The sequence below is a fragment of the Coregonus lavaretus genome (assembly GCF_964263955.1).
Source record: "Coregonus lavaretus genome assembly, contig: HAP1_SCAFFOLD_2045, whole genome shotgun sequence".
Taxonomy (NCBI): domain Eukaryota; kingdom Metazoa; phylum Chordata; class Actinopteri; order Salmoniformes; family Salmonidae; genus Coregonus; species Coregonus lavaretus.
Window position 1 is genome coordinate 59,569 of NW_028157519.1, and position 24,673 is coordinate 84,241.

Consider the following 24,673-nt stretch of genomic DNA (forward strand, 5'->3'; position numbering starts at 1 on the left):
TGATCCTCAAAACATATTGTATCTGACTTTTTTGAAGTCCGTGCTGGGTGAGGTACAGTTGGGTGAGGTACTTTTTTTTTTTCATACCCCCTGTGGGAAACAAACCCACAACCCTGGCGTTGCAAACACCATGCTCTATCAACTGAGCTACATCCCTGCCGGCCATTCCCTCCCCTACCCTGGACGACACTGGGCCAATTGCGCGCCGCCCCATGGGTCTCCCGGTCACGGCCGGCTACGACAGAGCCTGGATTCGAACCAGGATCTCTAGTGGCACAGCTAGCACTGTGATGCAGTGCCTTAGACCACTGCGCCACAAGTGATATTTGTTTCAGTAAGATTGGATTTTTAGCATTTATAGCAATGGTTATTAATTGTACTGCAGGGATGGAACGCTCGTCGAAGAAAATTGAGGTTGTGGTGGCAGCTGCAGAGAGGTATTTGGGTGTGCAAGACTTGACATCAGAAGAGTTACAGGGAGTGTTAAGGGGTGATGTCCCATCATTTCAGGTTAAGGGCATGAGGTAGGAGTGAATATATTTAAATAGTGGAGTAGGGTGGTGTTAATTATTAATAATATTTTAGAATTTGTGAGTGTAGTGTTAGATTGTAGGGTATTTCTTTATTGTATTTTTCAAGCAAAATATAAGGGAGTTGTACTCCAGTCTAGTAGGTGGCGGTAATGCAACAAATTGGATGCCAACCGCCGTTAAACCTCATCGAAGAAGAAGTAGAAGAAGAAGAAGAAAAACGTACTGAACGGAACGCAGCGCAGGGAGCGGTGTGTTCGGAGTAGATGGCGGTGGTGGCGGGTAGCGGATCGCAGAACTGGCCGGTGGAGAGGAGGGGATAACGGAGGTTCTTCAATCCGAAAGTTGTGAGATCGACAATGAACTTCAACAAGACTTGACCAGATTACATTCGCTAAATGATTTGAAGCTCTCCGGTTTTGATTTCTTTGTCAAGCAGGCAGCTAGGTTAGTTTGTAGGCCTCAAGCCTCGGGATAAAGTTGTCGTCTGATCCTGGGATTGGGAATCCAAGAAGGGACTGGCGTGAGAGATCTACCTCGGACAATTGGGAATCCCTGTTCGGAAACTATTGGGGATCGATGCTTGGAAGAACTAGCTAGTGGTATATGAGTGGAGTCGTTTTTTAATTGTTTAAACGGCAGCTCCGGAGGCGTTGATGCATATTGGCAAAGTTAAAGGGACTAGCTAACTAGTTAATCGCCCCTACAGACAATGTCCCATTGCTGCTAGCTTGCTGGCTAGCTGATTTTGCTAGCAAAGGAATGGATGAATGGGCAACCGCTTGTAATGCTCGGATTTAAACAGCTGGTTAATGACCTCAGTGTTAGAAATCATTTGTGTAGTTAGTTAGCAACTGTGTAAATAATAGAGCATACTAGAACAAACATCGATTTTTATTTTGCTGTACAGCCAGAAATCTGATTCATGGTGCGGACGGAGCACACACTCAGATGGACAGGAGTGCAATTTATTGACATTACTGGTCAGCAATTTAGTTTATAATTTAAGTGTTTCTCTCATCTGTTTTCATTATCGACTTGTTTTTTTAGAATCATAGGACAGAGCTGAATCATAGGCTTATGTAATGTAGTTGTATGTAGCTGTAAAGCTAGCTTTCTGGCATCCTTGATTTGAAGGAATTTTGCACTACTTAAATAGTGTTGAGGTTATCCCTGGTTTGGAATGGGGAATACGGTATCATGCTGCGTGTCGCCCGAGGGGAGCCCAAAGCTACCAAGGCAACCGGCGGACCGCCATGAAGACTACCAAATAATCACGGACGTGAGTGATGACACCGGCCCGTACCTGCAGCACATCAGCGACAGAGAAGTGCCAGACGGTAGGTGTCACACCCGCCCGCATAGCTGGGATTGGAAATATTTACAGAATGTCACTGACTGTGGTTACTAGAAAAACAGAACTGGTAGGGGTCTCTCCTGTGTCGGGTTGGTTTCCTCCAAATCCACATTTACATTGGCTGTGCTAGTTGCTGCAGTAGAGATACAGTACTAACATATACAGTGAGGGAAAAAAGTATTTGATCCCCTGCTGATTTTGTACGTTTGCCCACTGACAAAGACATGATCAGTCTATAATTTTAATGGTAGGTTTATTTGAACAGTGAGAGACAGAATAACAACAAAAAAATCCAGAAAAACGCATGTCAAAAATGTTATAAATTGATTTGCATTTCAATGAGGGAAATAAGTATTTGACCCCTCTGCAAAACATGACTTAGTACTTGGTGGCAAAACCCTTGTTGGCAATCACAGAGGTCAGACGTTTCTTGTAGTTGGCCACCAGGTTTGCACACATCTCAGGAGGGATTTTGTCCCACTCCTCTTTGCAGATCTTCTCCAAGTCATTAAGGTTTCGAGCCTGACGTTTGGCAGCTCGAACCTTCAGCTCCCTCCACAGATTTTCTATGGGATTAAGGTCTGGAGACTGGCTAGGCCACTCCAGGACCTTAATGTGCTTCTTCTTGAGCCACTCCTTTGTTGCCTTGGCCGTGTGTTTTGGGTCATTGTCATGCTGGAATACCCATCCACGACCCATTTTCAATGCCCTGGCTGAGGGAAGGAGGTTCTCACCCATGATTTGACGGTACATGGCCCCGTCCATCGTCCCTTTGATGCGGTGAAGTTGTCCTGTCCCCTTAGCAGAAAAACACCCCCAAAGCATAATGTTTTCACCTCCATGTTTGACGGTGGGGATGGTGTTCTTGGGGTCATAGGCAGCATTCCTCCTCCTCCAAACACGGCGAGTTGAGTTGATGCCAAAGACCTCGATTTTGGTCTCATCTGACCACAACACTTTCACCTAGTTCTCCTCTGAATCATTCAGATGTTCATTGGCAAACTTCAGACGGGCATGTATATGTGCTTTCTTGAGCAGGGGGACCTTGCGGGCACTGCAGGATTTCAGTCCTTCACGGCGTAGTGTGTTACCAATTGTTTTCTTGATGACTATGGTCCCAGCTGCCTTGAGATCATTGACACGATCCTCCAGTGTAGTTCTGGGCTGATTCCTCACCGTTCTCATGATCATTGCAACTCCACGAGGTGAGATCTTGCATGGAGCCCCAGGCCGAGGGAGATTGACAGTTCTTTTGTGTTTCTTCCATTTGCGAATAATCGCACCAACTGTTGTCACCTTCTCACCAAGCTGCTTGGCGATGGTCTTGTAGCCCATTCCAGCCTTGTGTAGGTCTACAATCTTGTCCCTGACATCATTGGAGAGCTCTTTGGTCTTGGCCATGGTGGAGAGTTTGGAATCTGATTGATTGATTGCTTCTGTGGACAGGTGTCTTTTATACAGGTAACAAGCTGAGATTAGGAGCACTCCCTTTAAGAGTGTGCTCCTAATCTCAGCTCGTTACCTGTATAATAGACAACTGGGAGCCCAACATTTTTCTGATTAAGAGGGGGTCAAATACTTATTTCCCTCATTAAAATGCAAATCAATTTATAACATTTTTTACATGTGTTTTTCTGGATTTTGTTGTTGTTATTCTGTCTCTCACTGTTCAAATAAACCTACCATTTCTTTGTCAGTGGGAAAACGTACAAAATCAGCAGGGGATCAAATACTTTTTTCCCTCACTGTACATAATCCATTTAGTATTTTTAACACACCATTTCTCATACACCACCCTCTCAGAGGCCTGTAGCCAATGAAATTACATGCACATAAAGTTAGGTGAGATGAGGCTGCCAATTGGGAAGGAGGGATATTTGATCCACAGCCCCCTGGTGTCCCTCCCTTCCCTCCCAGCAGGGTTTGATGTTGCTGGTTGTTCACAGCTTTTTATTACTATTGATTGTAGGGCCTGTATGGTGTTGCACCCTTGGGGTAAAGCCACACACACACACTTCCTGCTGCTGCAACACCAGTGACACAAGACTACCAGATGAGCTAAATCACTTCTATGCTCGCTTCGAGGAAAGCAACACTGAAGCATGCATGAGAGCGTCAGCTGTTCTGGATGACTATGTGATCACGCTCTCTGTAGCCGATGTAAGACTTTTAAGCAGGTCAAAATTCACAAGGCCGCAGGGCCAGACGGATTACCAGGACGTGTACTCCGAGCATGCGCTGACCAACTGGCAAGTGTCTTCACTGACATTTTCAACATGTCCCTGACTGAGTCTGTAATACCAACATGTTTCTAGCAGACCACCATAGTCCATGTGCCCAAGAACACTAAGATAACCTGCCTAAATGACTACCGACCCGTAGCACTCACGTCTGTAGCCATAAAGTGCTTTGAGAGGCTGGTCATGGCTCACATCAACACCATTATCCCATAACCCTAGACCCACTCAATTTGCATACCGCCCCAACAGATCCACAGATGATGCAATCTCTTTTGCTCTCCACACTGCCCTTTCCCACCTGGACAAAAGGAACACCTACGTGAGAATGCTATTCATTGACTACAGCTCAGTGTTCAACACCATAGTACCCTCAAAGCTCATCACTAAGCTAAGGACCCTGGGACTAAACACCTCCCTCTGCAACTGGATCCTGGACTTCCTGACGGGCCGCCCCCAGGTGGTAAGGGTAGGTAACAACACATCTGCCACACTGATCCTCAACACGGGGGCCCCTCAGGGGTGCGTGCTCAGTCCCCTCCTGTACTCCCTGTTCACCCATGACTGCATGGCCAGGCACGACTCCAATACCATCATTAAAGTTTGCAGACGACACAACAGTGGTAGGCCTGATCACCGACAACGGTGAGACAGCCTGTAGAGAGGAGGTCAGAGACCTGGCCGTGTGGTGCCAGGATAACAACCTCTCCCTCAACGTGATCAAGACAAAGGAGATGATTGTGGACTACAGGGGATAAAAGAGGAATGAGCACGCCCCCATTCTCATCGACGGGGCTGTAGTGGAACAGGTTGAGAGCTTAAAGTTCCTTGGTGTCCACATCACCAACAAAGTAACATGGTCAAAACACACCAAGACAGTCGTGAAGAGGGCACGACAAAGCCTATTCCCCCTCAGGAGACTGAAAAGATTTGGCATGGGTCCTCAGTACAGAAGGTAGTGCGTACGGCCCAGTACATCACTGGGGCCAAGCTTCCTGCCATCCAGGACCTCTATACCAGGTGGTGTCAGACTCCAGCCACCCTAGTCATAGACTGTTCTCTCTGCTACCGCACGGCAAGCGGTACCGGAGCACCAAGTCTAGGTCCAAAAGGCTTCTTAACAATTTCTACCCCCAAGCCATAAGACTCCTGAACAGCTAATCATGGCTACCCAGACTATTTGCATTGCCACCCCACCCCCACCCACTATTTTACGCTGCTGCTACTTTGTTTATTATCTATACATAGTCACTTTAACTCTACCCACATGTACATATTACCTCAATTACCTCGACTAACCGTCTTACAGTCGGACGCCAAGCAGTTGCCATACCAAGCGGTGATGCAGCCAGTCAAGATGCTCTCAATGGTGCGGTTATAGAAACTTTTGAGGATCTGGGGACCCATGCCAAAGAAAATTCAGCCTCCTGATGGGGAAGAGGCCTCCTGTAGCTCAGTTGGTAGAGCATGGCGCTTGCAACGCCAGGGTTGTGGGTTCGATTCCCACCGGGGGCCAGTATGAAAAATGTGTGCACTCGCTAACTGTAAGTGGCTCTGGATAAGAGCGTCTGCTAAATGACTCAAATGTCAAATGTAAATGAAGAGGCGTTGTCGTGCCCTCTTCAAATCAAATGTGATTGGTTGCATACACATATTTCGCAGATGTTATTGCGAGTGTAGCGAAATGCTTGTGTTCCTAGCTCCAGCAGTGCAGTAGTATCTAACCATTCACAACGAGACAAGACGACTGTTGGTGTGTTTGGACTATGATAGGTCCTTGGTGATGTGGACAGCGAGGAGCTTGACGCTCTCGACCCGCTCCACTACAGCCCCGTTGATGTGAATTGGGGCGCGCTCGGCCCTCCGTTTCCTGTAGCCCACGATCCTTTTTGTCTTGCTGAAGTTGAGGGAGAGGTTGTTGCCAGGTCTCTGACCTCCTCCCTATAGGCTGTCTCATTGTTGGTGATCAGGCCTACCACCGTTGTGTCGTCGGCAAACTTAATGATTGTGTTGGAGTCGTGCACGGCCGCGCAGTCGTGGTTGAACAGGGAGTACAGGAGGGGATTAAGCACTCACGCCTGAGGGGCCCCCATGTTGAAGGTCAGCGTGGCGGATGTGTTGTTGCCTACCCTCACCAGCTGGGGGCGCCCGTCAGGAAGTCCAGGATCCAGTTGCAGAGGGAGGTTTTCATTCCCAGCTTAGTGATGAGCTTGGAGGGCACTATGGTGTTGAACGCTGAGTTGTAGTCAGTAAACAGCATTCTCACATAGGTGTTCCTTTTGTCCAGGTGGGAAAGGGCGTGTGGAGTGCAGTAGAGTTTGCGTGGTCAGTCAGGAGATAGACGATGCGTCCCAAATGGTACCTAATTTCCTATGTAGTGTACTAGCTACTTTTGACCAGAGTATTGCACTTTGGCATAGGGTGCCATTTGGGATGCACCCAGAAGATGGGGGTGGTGGGGCTGGTGGGTGGAAAATGGAGGAGACCCCTAAGAATCTATCTCCCAGCTATCACTGGCATCCTGGCGATGTGGTACCACAGGACAGCTGCACCTCTCGCTCTCGCTCTCGCTCTCGCGCTCTCTCTCTCTCTCTCCATAACGTCAGATAGAGGTGGAAAGCTGTTTTAAACCAATACTATGAACACTGTTTTCTGAAAAGCCTTGTCAATGGATGACACACGTGATTTTCATAAAATGCCTTTCAGCTTGGGATATCCTAATAAAAGAGGAATTGCAGCGACGTTTTAGCAATCATTGCGATTAGCGGATGATGTAATCCTTGATATTTCCTCTGGTCTCTGCAACGCCTCACCCACCCTACTGTCTGACCGAGGCATTCCCTTGAGAGAGCACTTTCCCCGCTCCCCAGCCCCTCTGGTTTATTTTGGACTTCAGAGGGAGAGGGAGGGCTTGTCTCCTATCACTAACCCTAGTGTGGTGGACCCAGGGTAAGGGTTAGACGGCCAATCCCTCCCTCTCTGTGTCCTTATGAAGGCAGTCCTCCAGCTTTTCATCACAGGTCTGGGATCAGCTGTAGGTGGATGATATAAAGAGGAGTAGACTGAACTGAGACAGGTATTGGGTATATCACCTGTTGTCTGTCTTTTGAGAGCCAGGAAATGAAACATTAGGCTATAGAGCTTAATCACCACGTTCAGACAGCCACTCTTCATCTTTGGCCTAGCACCGGTGACACATTTTAGCATTATAGGCTACTGCATCACCATCACAGCCTGATCACCCTGGTTCGGGCAGCCCATCCATCCTGCTGTCTGAACTGTGAAGACCAATAGGCCATTCATCTCACAGCAAGGACTTCCCTCAACAGACGCAACAATGGCCCTAATAATCAATAGAGCGGTTATCAGTGCTACCTGCTCTGCCTGGTGGCGGTCCCTTTCACCTATAACCTAGGGCTCAAAGCATGTTTCTGCACAAGCAGACAATAAAGTAGGCTAGCTCTCACTTGATCACTAAAGCATTTTTCATATGGATCATTACTAGGCTAAATGAGGGAATCTGTGGAGCCAGTTTTATTGAAATATGACCCAGACCTAGGCCTACTACTGCAATAGTGGGTACAGGGACATGGCAGATTCTTATATAGACCTACTACTGCAATAGTGGGTATGTATAGGCAATTGAGGAAAGGTGTCTGCATGCTTCCCAGCCGAAACAGTTCAGAGGAGTTTGTGCATATATTATGACATTTTGGGACGTTTTGGATCGTTTTGGACTTCAGTGAGGGTTGTTCGGGCACACAAAATGTTTTCTAGAGGCAAGACAAAGTTCGGCGCCGAAGTCTATGCCCCTTCGTCGGTGATTGGTCAACAGTAGGGATGATTCAATAGTATTTTTTGTCATTCAACGAGAGACAACTGGTATTCATGCACATTTTTTCATTGAGAAATACTGCACCAAATGTCTTAGTTAGATATAAAATTGTGCGACTAAGATCTCCTCTGCAAAAATGTCAATTTATGATAGATTTCTTGAGTGATCTCAGATTAATTCTGACTATTTTGAGGAAGTGTATACTGCCAACCAGGGCTCAATGGACAAACCGTACTATTGCCTAGTTTTTCTAGTTTTTCTAGGTTCGGTTCAGCTAGCCAAGTTCAGCTAAGCGCCAGCTGAACTGAAGCATGCTGACGCCTTAACATGCCAACCAGGGCTCACCCCCGCTTAGTGTTGCAAGGTATGCCCGCCCGGCACTCCTCTTAAACTGGAGCAGTGGACCCGGGACAGAAATACCATGACTTGCGACAGTCGGGCACAGAGGGCATGGAATGCCCCGGCAGGAAGACTCCAGTCCAGGGAGAGGCCAGGGAGTGATTGGTGGAGGGATAAGAGTGGAGCTTTGTGGCTGGGAAGAGGAGCTGAGGCTCCATCTTATCTAGGATGGAGTAATCACATGATGGTGTCTGACAGACTCATCTTAGTGGATCTGATAGGTGGTGGCTGAAGAACTTTGTGTGTCGCACTGTGGTTTGTGTTGTAAAAGGCTACATGTAGGCTAGTCTACCTGCTAGTCGCTCCTTTATGCTCTATATAGAGCACACTGTTTGGTTCGGTAGCGTGTCTGTAGATGGGTTGGCATGACTGGCACGGCCCTCCGCCCTGCTCCCCCTTCCTGTTTCTCAGCGTGCTGGCCAGTGTGGAAGGGGTGTAGAGAGTGAGGACTCAATGTTCTCCACAGAGACCCCAGACAAAGGCCTCCTTGTTGCCCCCCTCCCTGCCAGTCCCATACCACCATCCCTGCCACAGAGCCACAGCCTGAGTGGGCAGGGGGCACACACTGCCAAGCCAACCCATCTGGCCCTGCCTGCCACGTCTGATCCAGAACAGGGGCACCCAATCCCAGACAGAGGTAGCTGTTAATACATTAGGGTTTGATCAGGATGTCTAATACCTAAACCTGATCATTGAGCCTGTGTGTAATGGACCTTTTATGTGGTGCGAATGAGATCATCATGCTTCTGCTGTCAAATAGTGTGTATGGTTACATAGCCTTGCTGCCCTACACAGATTTGTTTTATTTAATTCACTTACTTATTCATTCATTCATCTATCCATCCATCTAATTGGGTAGGGCTGGGAATTGCCAGGGACCTCACGATACAATATTATCAAGATCCTTAGCTGCCGATAAGATATGTATTGTGATTCTCACGATTCTATATGTCTTGCGATTCGATATTTGGATTTGACTTTCCAAACATATTGCTCACTAACGCTTCGAACACACCGACTGCATCATTGCGTTTTGGTACACCAGAAGTACATTTAGCATGACAGAGCTCCAGAGTTCCTCTGTGGAGATGGGAGAACCTTCCAGAAGGACAACCATCTCTGCAGCACTCCACCAATCTGGCCTTTATGCTAAAGTGGCCAGACGAAAGCCACTCCTCAGTAAAAGGCACATGACAGCCCGCTTGGAGTTTGCCAAAAGGCACCTAACGGACTCTCAGACCATGAGAAACAAGGTTCTCTGGTCTAATGAAAGCAAGATTGAACTCTTTGGCCTGAATGCCAAGTGTCACGTCTGGAGGAAACCTGGCACCATCCCTACGGTGAAGCATGGTGGTGGCAGCATCATGGTGGTGGCAGCATCATGCTGTGGGGATATTTTTCAGCGGCAGGGACTGGGAGACTAGTCAGGGTTGCGGGAAAGATGAACGGAGCACGGAGTGCTCAGGACCTCAGACTGGGGTAAAGGTTCACCTTCCAACAGGACAACGACCCTAAGCACACAGCCAAGACAACGAGAGGATCTGCAGAGAAGAATGGGAGAAACTCCCCAAATACAGGTGTGCCAAGCTTGTAACGTCATACCCAAGAATACTCAAGGCTGTAATTGCTGCCAAAGGTGCTTCAACAAAGTACTGAGTAAAGGGTCTGAATACGTATGTAAATGTGATATTTCAGTTTTTTATTTTTTATAAATTAGCAAACATTACTAAACCTGTTTTTGCTTTGTCATTATGGGGTATTGTGTGTAGATTGAGAGAAAAAAACAACAATGTAATAATTTTTAGAATAAGGCTGTATCGTAACAAAATGTGGAAAAAGTCAAGGGCTCTGAATACTTTCCGAATGCACTGTAACTGTATCCATTTTCCCCTAGGTATCACTAGGTACTGTAATATCATGCATTCATTCCAGGTACTGCAGTACAGGGGTAGTTCAAATGGTTGAGTGATGACCTGCACTGGACTGTACATTATGAAACGGGTTGTTTGGATCCTGGATGCTGATTGGTTCATTGTTGTGGGACAACAACTCCCGCAAAATACCATGACGTGTTATAAACCAACCTGTCTGCCTCTACAACCTGTGCAACAATGTATCATTTTACAAATGCGATCTCTCCCGTGCCAGCAAAGAGGCAAGCACTGGCTGTCACCAACCAGGACCATGGACAGTTCTTCCACTCGTGTGCCATCAACGGAAACGTCACTATTAACATCACCAACTAGCTTGGTTAGCTCTGACTCGCCAACCATAATAGTTGTTGCCTATGTAGCCCTATTGGATATTTATTAAATCATGTTCTTGTCTCATCATCATTGAGTCCCTGCTAGATAGCTACATGCCAATGATTTGTTTAGCATAGCAACGTCGAAGGAATAGAAAGATTGGAAGGAACGACTGGGTCAGCAGGAGAAAATAAGTAGAAAGACCAGCCCGCTTGGGTAGCAAACTTTTTAGAATGTAAAAACTCATTTACTCCTTCAAATAATGTTTTTAATGAAAACATGTAATTAATATTTAAATATATGTTGGCAACAGTTTTATAAAAGCAATATTGCCCTCAAACCCAGGAATTATCATGTGACAACTTCACCTCGGGCCTCAGAACAGCCCTTGTCGGGAGTTGTCACACGATAATTCCCGGGTTCTCAGGTGTTATTGCTTAAGGTACAGTAGGCTACAGGTCACTGTTCTGTCTGTATGGAATATCAGGTCTAATTCTTCTCTCACCGGCCTCGAGTCAACATAATCACCTCAGGTGAACTAAGGTAGTTTACCCCCTTAAACAGGCGGTTTTATGGATCACTAACCTTCCAAGTCAGGTTCTTCTGTTTCACTTCATCTGTGTCATTACCCTTGTTATCTACTCTGTTTCTAATGGTCAGTGGTGTCTGTGTTGTTCCAGAACTGGCCCAGGAGTCCAACCCATCAGACCATGCCCGAGCCAGCACAATCTTCCTCAGCAAGTCCCAGACAGACAGTGAATGTAAGTACTCTACTCTACCCTGCTCACAACACATCACACAGGAGAAGTGATTATGATGCCATGTTAGCCCATACGACTCTGGTCTTACGCACTTTAGCTACTTGGTAAGGTGGTAACTCACCACCAGCCTCTCTCTGCTCTAGCAAGCTATGTAGAGAGATGATACTGAGGCTACTGTAAGTGACTCTAATATGGCGCTCTCATAAGCACAATGTGACTCTTCACCGTTCTTCATCATTTTCAACATGACTGTTTTTGTCTGGGTCTGACATGGCCTATTTTCTTTTTCCTTCCAGTGCGAGACAAGAGAAAAAGCAATCACATAAACCATGTTAGTCATGTAAGTATTTCAATACGAAGATTTGAGTTTGTGTTAACAATAATGAGTTGTGTGTGTGTGGCTACTGTGTGGGTATGGGAGAGTTGGGTTGCGATTTATGAGAATACATCTATAATCTCACACACTCGCCTCTTAACTTGGGTCACTGGAGGACAACACCAAACTCATGCATATGCAAATTTAACTATCTGACCATCACACCTTATTGGTCACCTCTTATAGGATGTAGCCCTTTACACTTATACCCGTATATGGGTTGAAAAGGGCAGATTTGGACACTGATACGCGCCTGAATTGGAACGCAGTGAGGGAAATGCTGTCAATTACCATGTATTTTGAAAGATAAGACGTTGAAGAGTCCAAATGTGCATTTCACATTTCCATATCATAAAACTCATGTGATATACAGTGTCAACGTTTATGATCACTGTGTTTGATATACAGTTACAAGATGACATGGCGTTCTACCCTGGGTTGTCCTGAACAGAATGAGCCTATGTTGTATTGTGAAGAAAATGTGCCGGGACCACGTATCTGAATGCACTCATGACTCCATTCTATGCGACCAAAATTACCATCTGCTTCTCTGAATTACGTTGTGAAAGCATAACACTGTAAGATCGTTTTTTATAATTTAGTTAGTCATGTTGGCAATAGAACAAGCTTTCAAATTATGCCCACCTGACCCAGATTGTGATTTATAATGGACCGTTTTTGGATTGCGTAAACAGCAACAGTAATTGTGTGATGGCGGGGATGCAGGGCTGTGTTCCATAGAAAGCAACTACCAGTGTGCTTGCTCTAGTTCCTCAACAGCACAGCTAGGAGAGCTCAGAAAAACACCTTATAGTTGAAGACTTCTTTGAGTCATAGAAATGCATTGAAATGACTTAGGAACTGTACACACCTTGGAGAGGTGGTTGGCCACTTGGAAACACCAGTTAGACCAATCACTCAAACCATTGTCATTGTTTTGTCTTATGTTGTACCTACCTCAACATTTCCAAGAATATTCTTATCATGTTACTGAATGTATCCAGAGTATTTTCAGATTTCGTTATCAACAAATGGGGCAAAATGTACAGTAAATGTATTCTAATCAACGGTGTAATGTTTGGATTCAGTCTTGTGTCAGGTAACTGTTGTCTTCACCTGTACTCTAATAATTTCCCCATAATCTCCATTTAATTGCTACCATGGTTATGCATATGCATTTCCATAATTCTTCTGTAAGAAACATTTCAATTCAGCCCTGTCCATATAAGCCAATTCAGCCCTATCCATATAATCCAATTCAGCCCTGTCCATATAAGTCATTTCAGCCCTATCCATATAATCCAATTCAGCCCTGTCCATAGAAGTCAATTCAGCCCTGTCCATATAAGCCAATTCAGCCCTGTCCATATAAGCCAATTCCTAGAAGTGTAAGTGGTTAAGCAGAGGGGTGGCTGGGGTTATGGCTGCCCTCTTTTACACCGACCTCTATAATATAGCCCTGTGGAAACTAGCTAAGTGCCAAGACCTTTTGACCTGGTAAAAAGAAAAGGCAGGGCTGTGTTGCCCTTGCCTGCTACCCTACTGTGTGTGTGTGTGTGTGTGTGTGTGTGTGTGTGTGTGTGTGTGTTCATGTAGCCTGTGCTTGAGGTGACCACAACAAGCTGTAGCCCCTGTGGCTGTGGGGTCCTGTCAGCTAGAAGACAAACACAGATAAACAGGAGACCTGGTATGAATGTTTTGTGAAGGTCCACTGTCCACCCTCGACTCCACCTCATCTTATTCTCTCTGTATTATAGAACACACTTCTCTGACCCAAGGCTACATAGCCCAGTTTAGCCACATTTCAAACCAAACCTTTTACCTTGGAAGTAGTTTATGAGCCAGGAGTGACTGCAACCTATTGGTGATGTCATTATTTGGCTATGGCCACCACAGGCTAGCGTTAGCATCAATTACCTCCGAAGGATTGGGTTCAACAGGGCCCACATTAGCATCGTCTGACTTCCATGTCACATATTTCCTTTTGCAGACCTCTCCTGGCCCTCTCTCTAAGAAGTACAGTTCCTGTTCCACCATCTTTATAGATGACAGCACGGTCAGCCAGCCTAACTTGAAAAGCACAATAAAATGGTGGGTACCCACTACCTTCATATATGCACACACAGGAAACCTTTTCTAGTTGAACTCTGGTCTAATGAATTCTGTCTTTCTCCTCTTCCAGTGTCACATTAGCAATATACTACCACATTAAAAACAGGTGAGTGGCAGTGTTTAACTTGTTCAGTTTAAGTATGCACATGTATTACTTTAATGGGGGATCAGAAGGTGGCCTCTGGGCCTGGCAGAATGTCTGTATTGGACTAGGGACAGTGTATTTGGTTCATAGTGGAGGCGTTCACTCTCTGTTCCTCTGTATCTCTCAGGGACTCCGACAGGTCACTGGACATTTTTGATGAGAAGATGCACCCCTTATCGGTGAGTGGGCGGATCAATTTGACCATAATCCACTCAGGGTTAACAGGAAGTGAATAGCTGTTATGTGTTTACAGGAAGTGAATAGCTGTTATGTGTTTACAGGAAGTGAATATCTTTTATGTATTGTATTCTAAAGACCTGCTGCTAATACAGGTTTACATCAAAACAGAGTTCTGCAGTAGATGTGGCAGTATTGGTTTCTCAGCCCTTGTCTACATCGATATCTGGCATCACCCAGCCTCCTCACTCCCTTCTAGACCTTCCACTGGAACTCTATATGCCCCATAGCCCAGTGTACCTCTTAGCTCCAACTTCAGCATAGCACACACCACTGCAAGGGGAATGAATAAGATATAGTTTAGCTCTGGTAAGAAAGTCAACATAAACCCATTAGGAAATTTAGAAATTACTTAAATGTTTCCTTATCTTGTTGAGGGTAGTCTATGCGCTATTCAAGATTGAATGTGTGTTTTGTGTTGTCTCTGGGCTGGTCTGTGTGTTGTCTCTGGGCTGGTGCGTGTGTGTTGTGTGTTTGTGACGTGTGTGTGTTGTCTGGGCTGGTGCGCGTGTGTGTGTTGTCTCTGGGCTGGTGTGTGTTGTGTTGTCTCTGGGCTGGTGTGTGCTGTGTTGTCTCTGGGCTGGTGTGTGTTGTGTTGTCTCTGGGCTGGTGTGTGCTGTGTTGTCTCTGGGCTGGTGTGTGTTGTGTTGTCTCTGGGCTGGTGTGTGCTGTGTTGTCTCTGGGCTGGTGTGTGTTGTGTTGTCTCTGGGCTGGTGTGTGCTGTGTTGTCTCTGGGCTGGTGTGTGTTGTGTTGTCTCTGGGCTGGTGTGTGTTGTGTTGTCTCTGGGCTGGTGTGTGTTGTGTTGTCTCTGGGCTGGTGTGTGTTGTGTTGTCTCTGGGCTGGTGTGTGTTGTGTTGTCTCTGGGCTGGTGCGTGTGTGTGTGTTGTCTCTGGGCTGGTGCGTGTGTGTGTGTTGTCTCTGGGCTGGTGCGTGTGTGTGTGTTGTCTCTGGGCTGGTGTGTGCTGTGTTGTCTCTGGGCTGGTGTGTGTTGTGTTGTCTCTGGGCTGGTGTGTGTTGTGTTGTCTCTGGGCTGGTGTGTGTTGTGTTGTCTCTGGGCTGGTGTGTGTTGTGTTGTCTCTGGGCTGGTGCGTGTGTGTGTGTTGTCTCTGGGCTGGTGCGTGTGTGTGTGTTGTCTCTGGGCTGGTGCGTGTGTGTGTGTTGTCTCTGGGCTGGTGTGTGCTGTGTTGTCTCTGGGCTGGTGTGTGTTGTGTTGTCTCTGGGCTGGTGTGTGTTGTGTTGTCTCTGGGCTGGTGTGTGCTGTGTTGTCTCTGGGCTGGTGTGTGTTGTGTTGTCTCTGGGCTGGTGTGTGTTGTGTTGTCTCTGGGCTGGTGTGTGCTGTGTTGTCTCTGGGCTGGTGTGTGTTGTGTTGTCTCTGGGCTGGTGTGTGTTGTGTTGTCTCTGGGCTGGTGTGTGCTGTGTTGTCTCTGGGCTGGTGTGTGTTGTGTTGTCTCTGGGCTGGTGTGTGTTGTGTTGTCTCTGGGCTGGTGTGTGCTGTGTTGTCTCTGGGCTGGTGTGTGTTGTGTTGTCTCTGTGTCTAACACTGTCTTCTTCCTTCAGAGAGAGCAGGTTCCTGATGACTATTCTCGTACGGACCCTGAGCACAAACTCATCTACCGCTTTGTCAGAACTCTGTTCAGCGCTGCACAGCTCACTGCGGAGTGTGCCATCGTCACCTTGGTGAGGAGTCCAGTCCAGTCAGCAACCATACACTCCTAATCAAAACACGCGTATCAGCAGTTAATACATGGTTAATCAACTGATATGAAACCATACAGTAGATGTATTGTAGCTCAGCTGGTAGAGCATGGTGCTTGTAATGCCAGGGTAGTGGGTTTGATTCCCGGGACCACCCATACGTAAAATGAATGTACGCATGACTGAAGTCGCTTTGGATGAAAGCGTCTGCTAAATGGCATTTGTTATTATCATATACTGTATTATCCACTAGGTATTGTGGTGTTGTATTAACCTACATGATACGGTAGATGCGTTGTATTAACCTACATGATACGGTAGATGCGTTGTATTAACCTACATGATACGGTAGATGTATTGTGGTGTTGTATTAACCTACATGATACGGTAGATGTATTGTGGTGTTGTATTAACCTACATGATACGGTAGATGTATTGTGGTGTTGTATTAACCTACATGATACGGTAGATGTATTGTGGTGTTGTATTAACCTACATGATACGGTAGATGTATTCTGGTGTTGTATTAACCTGCATCTGCACTAATGTACCACTAGGGTGCAGCAGAGTAATAGAAACCCTTGACGAAGCACAGCAAGTCACATGAACAGAGTCTCAATGTGGACAGACAGTAGACCTGCATTTGATGATTACAATATGATTGGGCCTAATATATCAAGCATGCCTTATTTATTGGACTCCAAACATAACAAAGTACTATTTCTCACATGTGTGTATAATCAATAATATGCCCTTTTTCCTACAGATTTTCTATGTTGTATACATCACATTTCTGAATGGAAATAACCACCTCAGTTTTTTAGCACATGATCACTTTAAGACTTCTAACCTTCAACCCCACCAGGTGTACCTGGAGCGTCTGCTGACCTACGCTGAGATAGACATCGGTCCGTGCAACTGGAAGCGTATCGTACTGGGCGCCATCCTGCTGGCGTCTAAGGTGTGGGACGACCAGGCCGTGTGGAACGTAGACTACTGCCAGATCCTCAAAGACATCACTGTGGAGGACATGTGAGTGGACAGGACACACACACTGGAGACACACTCAAAATAGATACCCTTTTCTCACTATTGTGTCAACCTTTACTGTTCAGTTTCAGATATGTTCTGTTCACTTTGAAGGAGGAGGCTGATTGGTAGTCATTGATGGAGAAGGAGGAGGCTGATTGGTAGTCATTGATGGAGAAGGAGGAGGCTGATTGGTAGTCATTGATGGAGAAGGAGGAAGCTGATTGGTAGTCATTGAAGGAGAAGGAGGAGGCTGATTGGTAGTCATTGAAGGAGAAGGAGGCGGCTGATTGGTAGTCTTTGAAGGAGGAGGCTGATTGGTAGTCATTGATGGAGAAGGAGGAGGCTGATTGGTAGTCATTGATGGAGAAGGAGGAGGCTGATTGGTAGTCATTGATGGAGAAGGAGGAGGCTGATTGGTAGTCATTGAAGGAGAAGGAGGAGGCTGATTGGTAGTCATTGATGGAGAAGGAGGAGGCTGATTGGTAGTCATTGAAGGAGAAGGAGGAGGCTGATTGGTAGTCATTGAAGGAGGAGGCTGATTGGTAGTCATTGAAGGAGAAGGAGGAGGCTGATTGGTAGTCATTGATGGAGAAGGAGGAGGCTGATTGGTAGTCATTGAAGGAGAAGGAGGAGGCTGATTGGTAGTCATTGAAGGAGGAGGCTGATTGGTAGTCATTGAAGGAGGAGGCTGATTGGTAGTCATTGAAGGAGGAGGCTGATTGGTAGTCATTAAAGGAGGAGGCTGATTGGTAGTCATTAAATGAGTAGGCTGATTGGTAGTCATTGAAGGAGGAGGCTGATTGGTAGTCATTGAAGGATGAGGAGGAGGCTGATTGGTAGTCATTGAAGGAGGAGGAGGAGGAGGCTGATTGGTAGTCATTGAAGGAGGAGGAGGAGGCTGATTGGTAGTCATTGAAGGAGGAGGCTGATTGGTAGTCATTGAAGGAGGAGGAGGAGGCTGATTGGTAGTCATTGAAGGAGGCTAATTCATAGTCATACTTTTATGATTCATCATGTCCATGTTTCAGGTGGAGAACAGACGTAGACCGGAGCCTTCTTCCCCCCTGGTCTGATGATCATTCATTAGGCTGTTGTCTATAGTCTGGTACAGTAGTCCTATCCAGTCTCTAGCTCTGATCAGGGCTGTGTGAGATGAGGGCCCTGCTTTGGGCTCCAAAGGAGTGAGGACTAGACCCAGAGAGAGAGAGCGAGGGACATTGAGGGAGGCGGAGTACTGGTTGTATACAGGAGGCAATCTCCAAGCCATTAGTAGGCTTCTCCTTACTACACTACTGCCTTACATTCTAGTAGCTTTTAGAGTGGGCTGGGGTTGAGTCTTTTGTATGTCTATTAAGTTTGTTTGTTTGAGAGTGTACACGTGCCAAAAGGTCAAATAGGGGGTGCTTATATTTGTCCTGTTTCACACATGACAGTGTTGTGAAATAGAAATGTGTGTTTTGCATATCCCAACTCCTCCTTAGACACCCTTGGAGAGTGGGGGCACGTCCAGGGTCAGCCATTATTGACGGCAACCCAGGAGCAATTAGGGTTAAGTGCCTTGCTCAAGGGCAGATATATAAAAAAAACACGTATACCTAGTCGGCTCGGGAATTCGAACTACGGCTACTGGCCCAACGCTCTAACCTCTAGACTACCTGCCACTCTGTGAGTGTGTGCTCTGTCTGTCTGTCTGTCTGTCTGTCTATGAGCCCATGTTCCTCCCTCTCTCTTCTCTCGATCTGCAGTCTATTTTCATCTCTTCCATTGAAGTGCTCTTTGTGAGCTGGGGGGTCTGGAGTGGCTCTCAGCGCTCCTACATAATGGCCGTAGCCCTCTCCCACTCCATTAGTTGCCCTGGGAGACCAGCCTTCCAACACACACACCCCAGCCTCCAGCCACCCTGGCCCTCTCATGTCTCCTTTCCGACAAAGCATCCTTGATGCTGTCTCTGTGGTGACCGACCGGCATGCAGCTCTTTTGTCATCGTGGCGATAAGGATGATGAGATGGATCTGTACAGGAGAGACATGATATACCTGAAGCAAGCCGCTCTGTCAGAGAGCCAGTATGGGTCTTCATTATAGTGACAATGAAAAGGCTCAAGTTGTTGTGTGTTGAGTTGTATTTATTGTGGTGGTTTAGTTTTTAAAAATGTAATTCCTGTTTATGTCCTTTTGGGGGGGGGGGGGGGAGCAAAAAAAAAAGGTATCCTTGCAAAAAAGTATTTATTTTGAATAATAAAGAAACAATTTATGAATACAAATATAGTTTAGTCTCCCGAATGTGGGGGGTGGAGATGGGTTGAATAGCCCCCCTGCAGACATGTACCCTTCTCCTTTCTGCCGTAAGGGAAAGACAAGTGGAGTTTTCATTTGCTATTGATTAGACTCTCGACCTATAAGGGCTGGCCTGTGGATGACGTTACTCCTATCACTGATCTAAGATCCATTTGACATTTCTCCCCCACTCATTGTCAGGGTTTCATTTGGGGAGGTTGTTCCTAGATCTGTGCCTAAGAGCAACTTTTACTAGGAGCGTCTATATTACCCCTGTTTAATCTGCTCTCCCTTTGTCAGGAACGAGATGGAGCGTCACTTCCTGGAGCTGCTGCAGTTCAACATCAATGTCCCGGCCAGTGTTTACGCTAAGTACTACTTTGACCTGCGATCTCTGGCCGAGGACAACAACCTCTGCTTTCCCCTCGAGCCACTCGGCAACGAGAGGGCACAGAAACTGGAGGTAAGGTAGTTGTAGAGGGGTATGATGGAGCTTACAGGTATCAGTATAGGTGGGAGAATGCATCTAGTAGCAGAAAAGATGGCAGCTGAGACGGAGAGCAAGACATGGGAATAGTCAAAGGGGGAAAGTGTTGGAATTCACCAGTGCATTAGGGATGAAGCCAATGAGCCTGTGTGTTGTGTGTTTTCCAGGCCATCTCCAGACTGTGTGAAGACAAGTACAAGGACCTGAGCCGAGCGGCCATGAGGAGGTCCTTTAGCGCTGACAACCTGGTGGGCATCCGCCGCTCCAACGCTGTGCTCTCATAGGCCAGCCACACTTCATCGCTGTTCTCTCATTAGTCAGCGACACGTCACTCCCAACACTGTTCTCTCATTGGATAGCCACACTCCCAACATTGTGCTTTCACTTGACAGACACAATGGTCGAGTTCGTTTCGCATGGCCCTGTGCCCCGGGTGGGTAGAGTTTGCTCATTTTAGACTATTCCATTGGTCCTTGAGTGAAATCTCCACCCACCCGGAGCACCGAGCCATGCAAAATGAACTCCACCAATATCTGACCTCTACAGCCCAACCAACACTCCCAGGATACCCGCCCCAAACCCTCTTACAAACCCCTCTGAGAGACTGGTCATGGGCAGCACCATAGGCCCACTCTCCCCTGCCTGTCTCAGACCTTGTGTGCAAAATCACTTCTTCACTACATAGAGAGAAAAAAGACTCTGGGTTTTTTTGGTATATATATATATTTTTTTTTGCTTACTATGTAGGCTACTAGCTGTAAAATGTACCTGTTTTTAAATTGAAAAGAATTTGCAGATGGAGTATTTTAAATAAACACTAATCATGTAACAAATCCTAGTGGCTTTCATTGGAGTGGAGATGAGAACCTACAAGTGTGGCAGCGCATTGTAAACATTTATATTTTACTTTAGACATTAAATGACATACTCAGAAACAGATTGGTCCACAGTTTTATTCTCTAGCAGTCAGAGATAAATGAAACCCAAGATTATGGGAGAACTGCATCTTCATAAATATCTAGAAAAAAATCTTTATTGTAAAGTCTCAGCAATGAATTTGCCACATTTCATGTCCTTGAATGTAGGACACATAAAGCTGCAGTCCAGACTACTGAAGGACGCCAAAGCAGACTTACAAATGATGGGGTACAACACTCTCTCTCACACACACACCTCTCTCTCACACACACACACAGGGAATGTCAGGAAACAGGCTAATAAATGAAACAGACACTGGACCATTTACACACTAGTCTGGTTAGAAAAACACTGAAGCACAACAAAGTAGAAAGGCAGAAAACAGCAACTGGTTTTGGTTCACCCAGAGTTAACCATGTTCTAGTCTAGCTGTCCACCACAGTTCCTACAGCCAGTATATCCCTTGTGAGAAGACAGTTTTTTATGTGTAGGCCGGTAATTGAACAGAAATGTTTTGACCATTTTTTAAACATTTGACTCAACGTGAGTGCTGACGCTGTCATTGAAAATGTATGCAGAGCCGTAGGAGATGTATCCAAGGGTTCAGTCCAGTTTACAGGCGATCGATACCTGTATGTTTACCATTGGGTTGGTGTGAACAGGTCCAGTGTGTACCACTAGGGGGTGTAACACACAGACAACCAGGTGCACTTCCTCCATCCCTTTTCTTCTGGCCCTTGATACAGATCACTGATCTGACAAACAGATAGTAGTCCCTCCAAACCGCTTTAAAACATGTTCAATATCATGGCTATTCCAAAGCACTAAACTCACTACAGCGGTTATCATCGAGCATGTGTTTTATAGAGGCTACTTTTGACATTGATTTCTAAAAGAAAATACTGGTTGAGAAAAGGATAGACTATAATTTGTTTACTGATACACTTGTAGGCTACACATCCATTTTCAGATTACCTCTTTGGAAGCTGATTTAACCATAGGTCCAGTCCAGAAACTGATCAACAGTTGGGCTAGAGATCCTCATCCTACTGTCATGCTGACCGGCTAGGGTGTTCACAGACCAGTCAGTCAACCAAGCTGGATTTTACCGGGCAGAATAGGGTAAAAAGATTGTGTGTATTGGTACATACTGGATTCATTCAACTCGAGCAGCATGCAAACACATCCATACCACACATTTACTAGATTCATACAGAATATTGTGATTCAAATCACATCACTGGGGATCGCAAAGAAGCACATTAAATATTTTCATTGTGTTCCTAGAGTTGTTTAGTTCTCACCCATTACGGACCCAGTGTCCACACTGAATAATACCCTGGATAATGGGGGCATTCTGGGCCAGCTCAATCCATAGTATTTTATAGAGCATCATATATACAGGAATAAATAGTGAGTCTCATCTCTAATGGTCCAAATAGATGTACAGGAGTACAGATGTGCAGGTTATATGTCCATCAACAGTCCGATAAGAACACATCTCCCTTTTTCCCCTCTCAGAGAATGTTCTAGTGCCCTCAAACTAAACTCTGGACCTCGAAGCAAGTGTCACTGCGTTTTTTTCATTGTTGCCCTCTAATCAGGAACTGATATAGACCTGGGACACCAGGTGGGTGCAATTAATGATCAGGTAGAACAGAAAACCAGCAGGCTTCGTGCCTCGTAGGGTAAGAGTAGAATAACCCTGTGGGTCTGTTGAAGTAGTTGTAAAGCAGCAATGCGCACCAGTTGTACCAAAGAGCTCATATGATACAAACGTCCCATTTCTTTCAAAGAAATTCACATTGGGATTTCTACAATATCCCTCTTTTCTTTTCGGTTTAAAACACATTTTTTCCTGTTCTGTGTTCCAAGAAGAGAGTCAATGAGGCAGGTTTGTCGATAACTGTTGTATTTACAACCTGTGGAATGACTTGGTTATCTCCTCCTCGTCCTCTGACCCTTTTGCTTCCAGAGAACTGCGTGGTGCTTTATCACATTCACCATCTTGTCCAATGTCCAGGTGAAGCCCGTTCTCATATGACAGGGAGGCTATCACTGGACACATGGCATTAGGGGCTCCTCTACCCTCTGAGGTCCCATTCACACGTGTGAGGGCGGGGCATGTTTGTGGTAGGACCCTGGTGGAAGAGCAGCCCCGGGGTGTCCCGTGAGGGCAGTGCTGGCCTCGATGTACATGGAGGGGGGCACGGTGAGCATGGAGACCCAACAGGGGCAGCAGCGAGCAGTAAACCTCCTCCACGACTCCAGGGTCTTCCCAGACCAGATCCACACCCCCGACGTGATGCCCACCACCAGACACATGAAGTATTTCAACATAAAGACGGCGTAGTCTGGCCCCAGGCCCAGCCTCTGTCTCTCAGCCTGACAGGAGCAGGATAGAGCCTGGTCCCAGCCAGGCCTGTAGTGCTGTTCGTACACCAGGCAGGCTACTACTATAGTAGCAGGAACTGTGTAAAGCACCGTAAACAACCCAATCCGGATCATCAGCTTCTCCAGTTTATCTGTTTTGGTCCCTCCCTGTTTGATGATGCTGCGGATGCGGAACAGAGACACAAAGCCCGCTAGGAGGAACAGGGAGCCGGTGAAGAGGTAGACCACAAGGGGAGCTAACACAAACCCTCTCAGGCTCTCCAGACTCTGGTTCCCCACGTAGCAGATCCCTGCCACCGGGTCTCCGTCCACAGAGCTCAGAGCGAGGACCGCAATGGACTTGACACTGGGAATCAGCCAGGCAGCCAAGTGGAAGTACTGGGAGTAGCCAGCGATGGCCTCGTTGCCCCACTTCATTCCCGCGGCCAGGAACCAGGTCAGGGAGAGCACCACCCACCAGATGGAGCTGGACATGCTGAAGAAGTAGATGAGCAGGAAGACCAGGGTACACAGGGCGGGGCCCGTGGTGTCATACAGGATGTGCTTCTGGTCTCCGCTCCCAGCGCACGCCACCCTCTCGTGACCCGCCACTAGTCGTATAATGTAGCCCAGGGAGACAAAGAGATAGCAGGCAGCCAGGAAGATGATGGGTCTCTCGGGGTACTGGAAGCGCTCCATGTCGATGAGGAAGGTTGCCACCGTGGTCAGGGTGGAGATGAAGCACAGGACGGACCACAGGCCGATCCAAAAGGTGGTGAAGGTGCGTTCGTCCTGGGAGAAGTAAGGGTGGTGGCAGGGCTGGGCACAGTTATCCACAGGGCCAGTGTGGACCCGGTTGTATAAGGGGTGGGTGTCTTTTTTGATGGGCACCAGAGGGTCCCGACAGCGGCAGTCCCGGTCACACTCCTGTGGGGCGGGGGGCTTGGGGGCGGGCTGCCTGCGGCGGGTGCCCTTGGGGGTGGGTTTGGGGAAGGGAGGGGAGAGGGTGGTGGTCTCACTACTGTTCTGGTCCATACACAGAGTCTCGTCTCCCAGCTGAGGCAGCTGCTCACAACTCATCCTCTCTGGCCACTCAAAACCGTACTGGATCATGAGGGGGGAGCAGCCTCGCTTGGCCCGCTCACACACAGAGCGGCAGGGGGGCAGGGGCTTCTTGTAGTCCTGCAGACAGATAGGGGTGTACATGGAACACAGGAAAAAGAGCAGGTCTGGGGAGCAGCGGATGCGGACCAAGGGCCAGAACTGATGGACCTCCAGCCCCACCTCCTCCTGGCTGTCGTGGTTGAACTGGTTGGGCATGTAGGTGAGGTTGTACCCGATGCCCTTACACATGGGAACCGTGATGGGCTCGCACACTATGTCCTTGGAGGCGGCGTGCGCGAGCGGGGGCAGCTGGGAGAGGAGCAGCGCGAGCAGCCAACGGACGACACCACACAGCGGGGGTTTGACTGTGGTCGCCATGGGGAAGTGGGATATTTCCTTTAAAAATATATAGGTAGAAAAATGACAGGAATTGCGCTGTGGACTTTAGTATTTTCTAAGCTCAGGCTTTCCTTTCATTTATGACTGCATCTCCGAAATATGAAATCCCAGGAGAGCGTAATTGCTCCAACAGTCCTCTGTTCTATAAATCACA

At 47.1% G+C, this 24,673-nt stretch overlaps 2 protein-coding genes across 3 annotated transcripts; one reads left to right on the forward strand and one right to left on the reverse strand.

Moving 5' to 3' along the window:
* Positions 1 to 768: 768 nt before the first annotated feature.
* On the forward strand, positions 769 to 20,552 carry LOC311125334 (cyclin-Y-like protein 1). Of its 2 annotated transcripts, XM_084199381.1 has the most exons (10): positions 769 to 1,870; positions 11,285 to 11,365; positions 11,662 to 11,705; positions 13,732 to 13,832; positions 13,924 to 13,959; positions 14,126 to 14,177; positions 15,794 to 15,913; positions 16,797 to 16,963; positions 19,539 to 19,701; positions 19,893 to 20,552. In XM_084199381.1, exons 1-10 carry the CDS (start codon positions 1,714 to 1,716, stop codon positions 20,007 to 20,009), a joined length of 1,038 nt encoding a protein of 345 aa, XP_084055507.1. In that variant the 5' UTR covers positions 769 to 1,713; the 3' UTR covers positions 20,010 to 20,552. The 2 variants fall into 2 exon arrangements, with proteins under 2 accessions (XP_084055507.1, XP_084055508.1); XM_084199382.1 differs by lacking the exons at positions 19,539 to 19,701; positions 19,893 to 20,552 and adding an exon at positions 17,992 to 18,149 and having other exon boundaries at positions 1,623 to 1,870.
* A 2,194-nt stretch (positions 20,553 to 22,746) lies between these two features.
* On the reverse strand, positions 22,747 to 24,510 carry LOC311125333 (frizzled-5-like; the record flags this gene model as incomplete). Its single annotated transcript, XM_084199380.1, has 1 exon — positions 22,747 to 24,510. Exon 1 carries the CDS (start codon positions 24,496 to 24,498, stop codon positions 22,747 to 22,749), a length of 1,752 nt encoding a protein of 583 aa, XP_084055506.1. The 5' UTR covers positions 24,499 to 24,510.
* Between the last annotated feature and the right edge of the window lie 163 nt (positions 24,511 to 24,673).

Coding starts and splice junctions, on each gene's coding strand:
- LOC311125334 (XM_084199381.1), top strand. CDS start 1,714: ATGGGGAATACGGTATCATGCTGCGTGTCGCCCGAGGGGAGCCCAAAG. Junction 11,706..13,731: donor ACATAAACCATGTTAGTCAT/GTAAGTATTTCA, acceptor TTCCTTTTGCAG/ACCTCTCCTGGCCCTCTCTC. Junction 15,914..16,796: donor AGTGTGCCATCGTCACCTTG/GTGAGGAGTCCA, acceptor CAACCCCACCAG/GTGTACCTGGAGCGTCTGCT.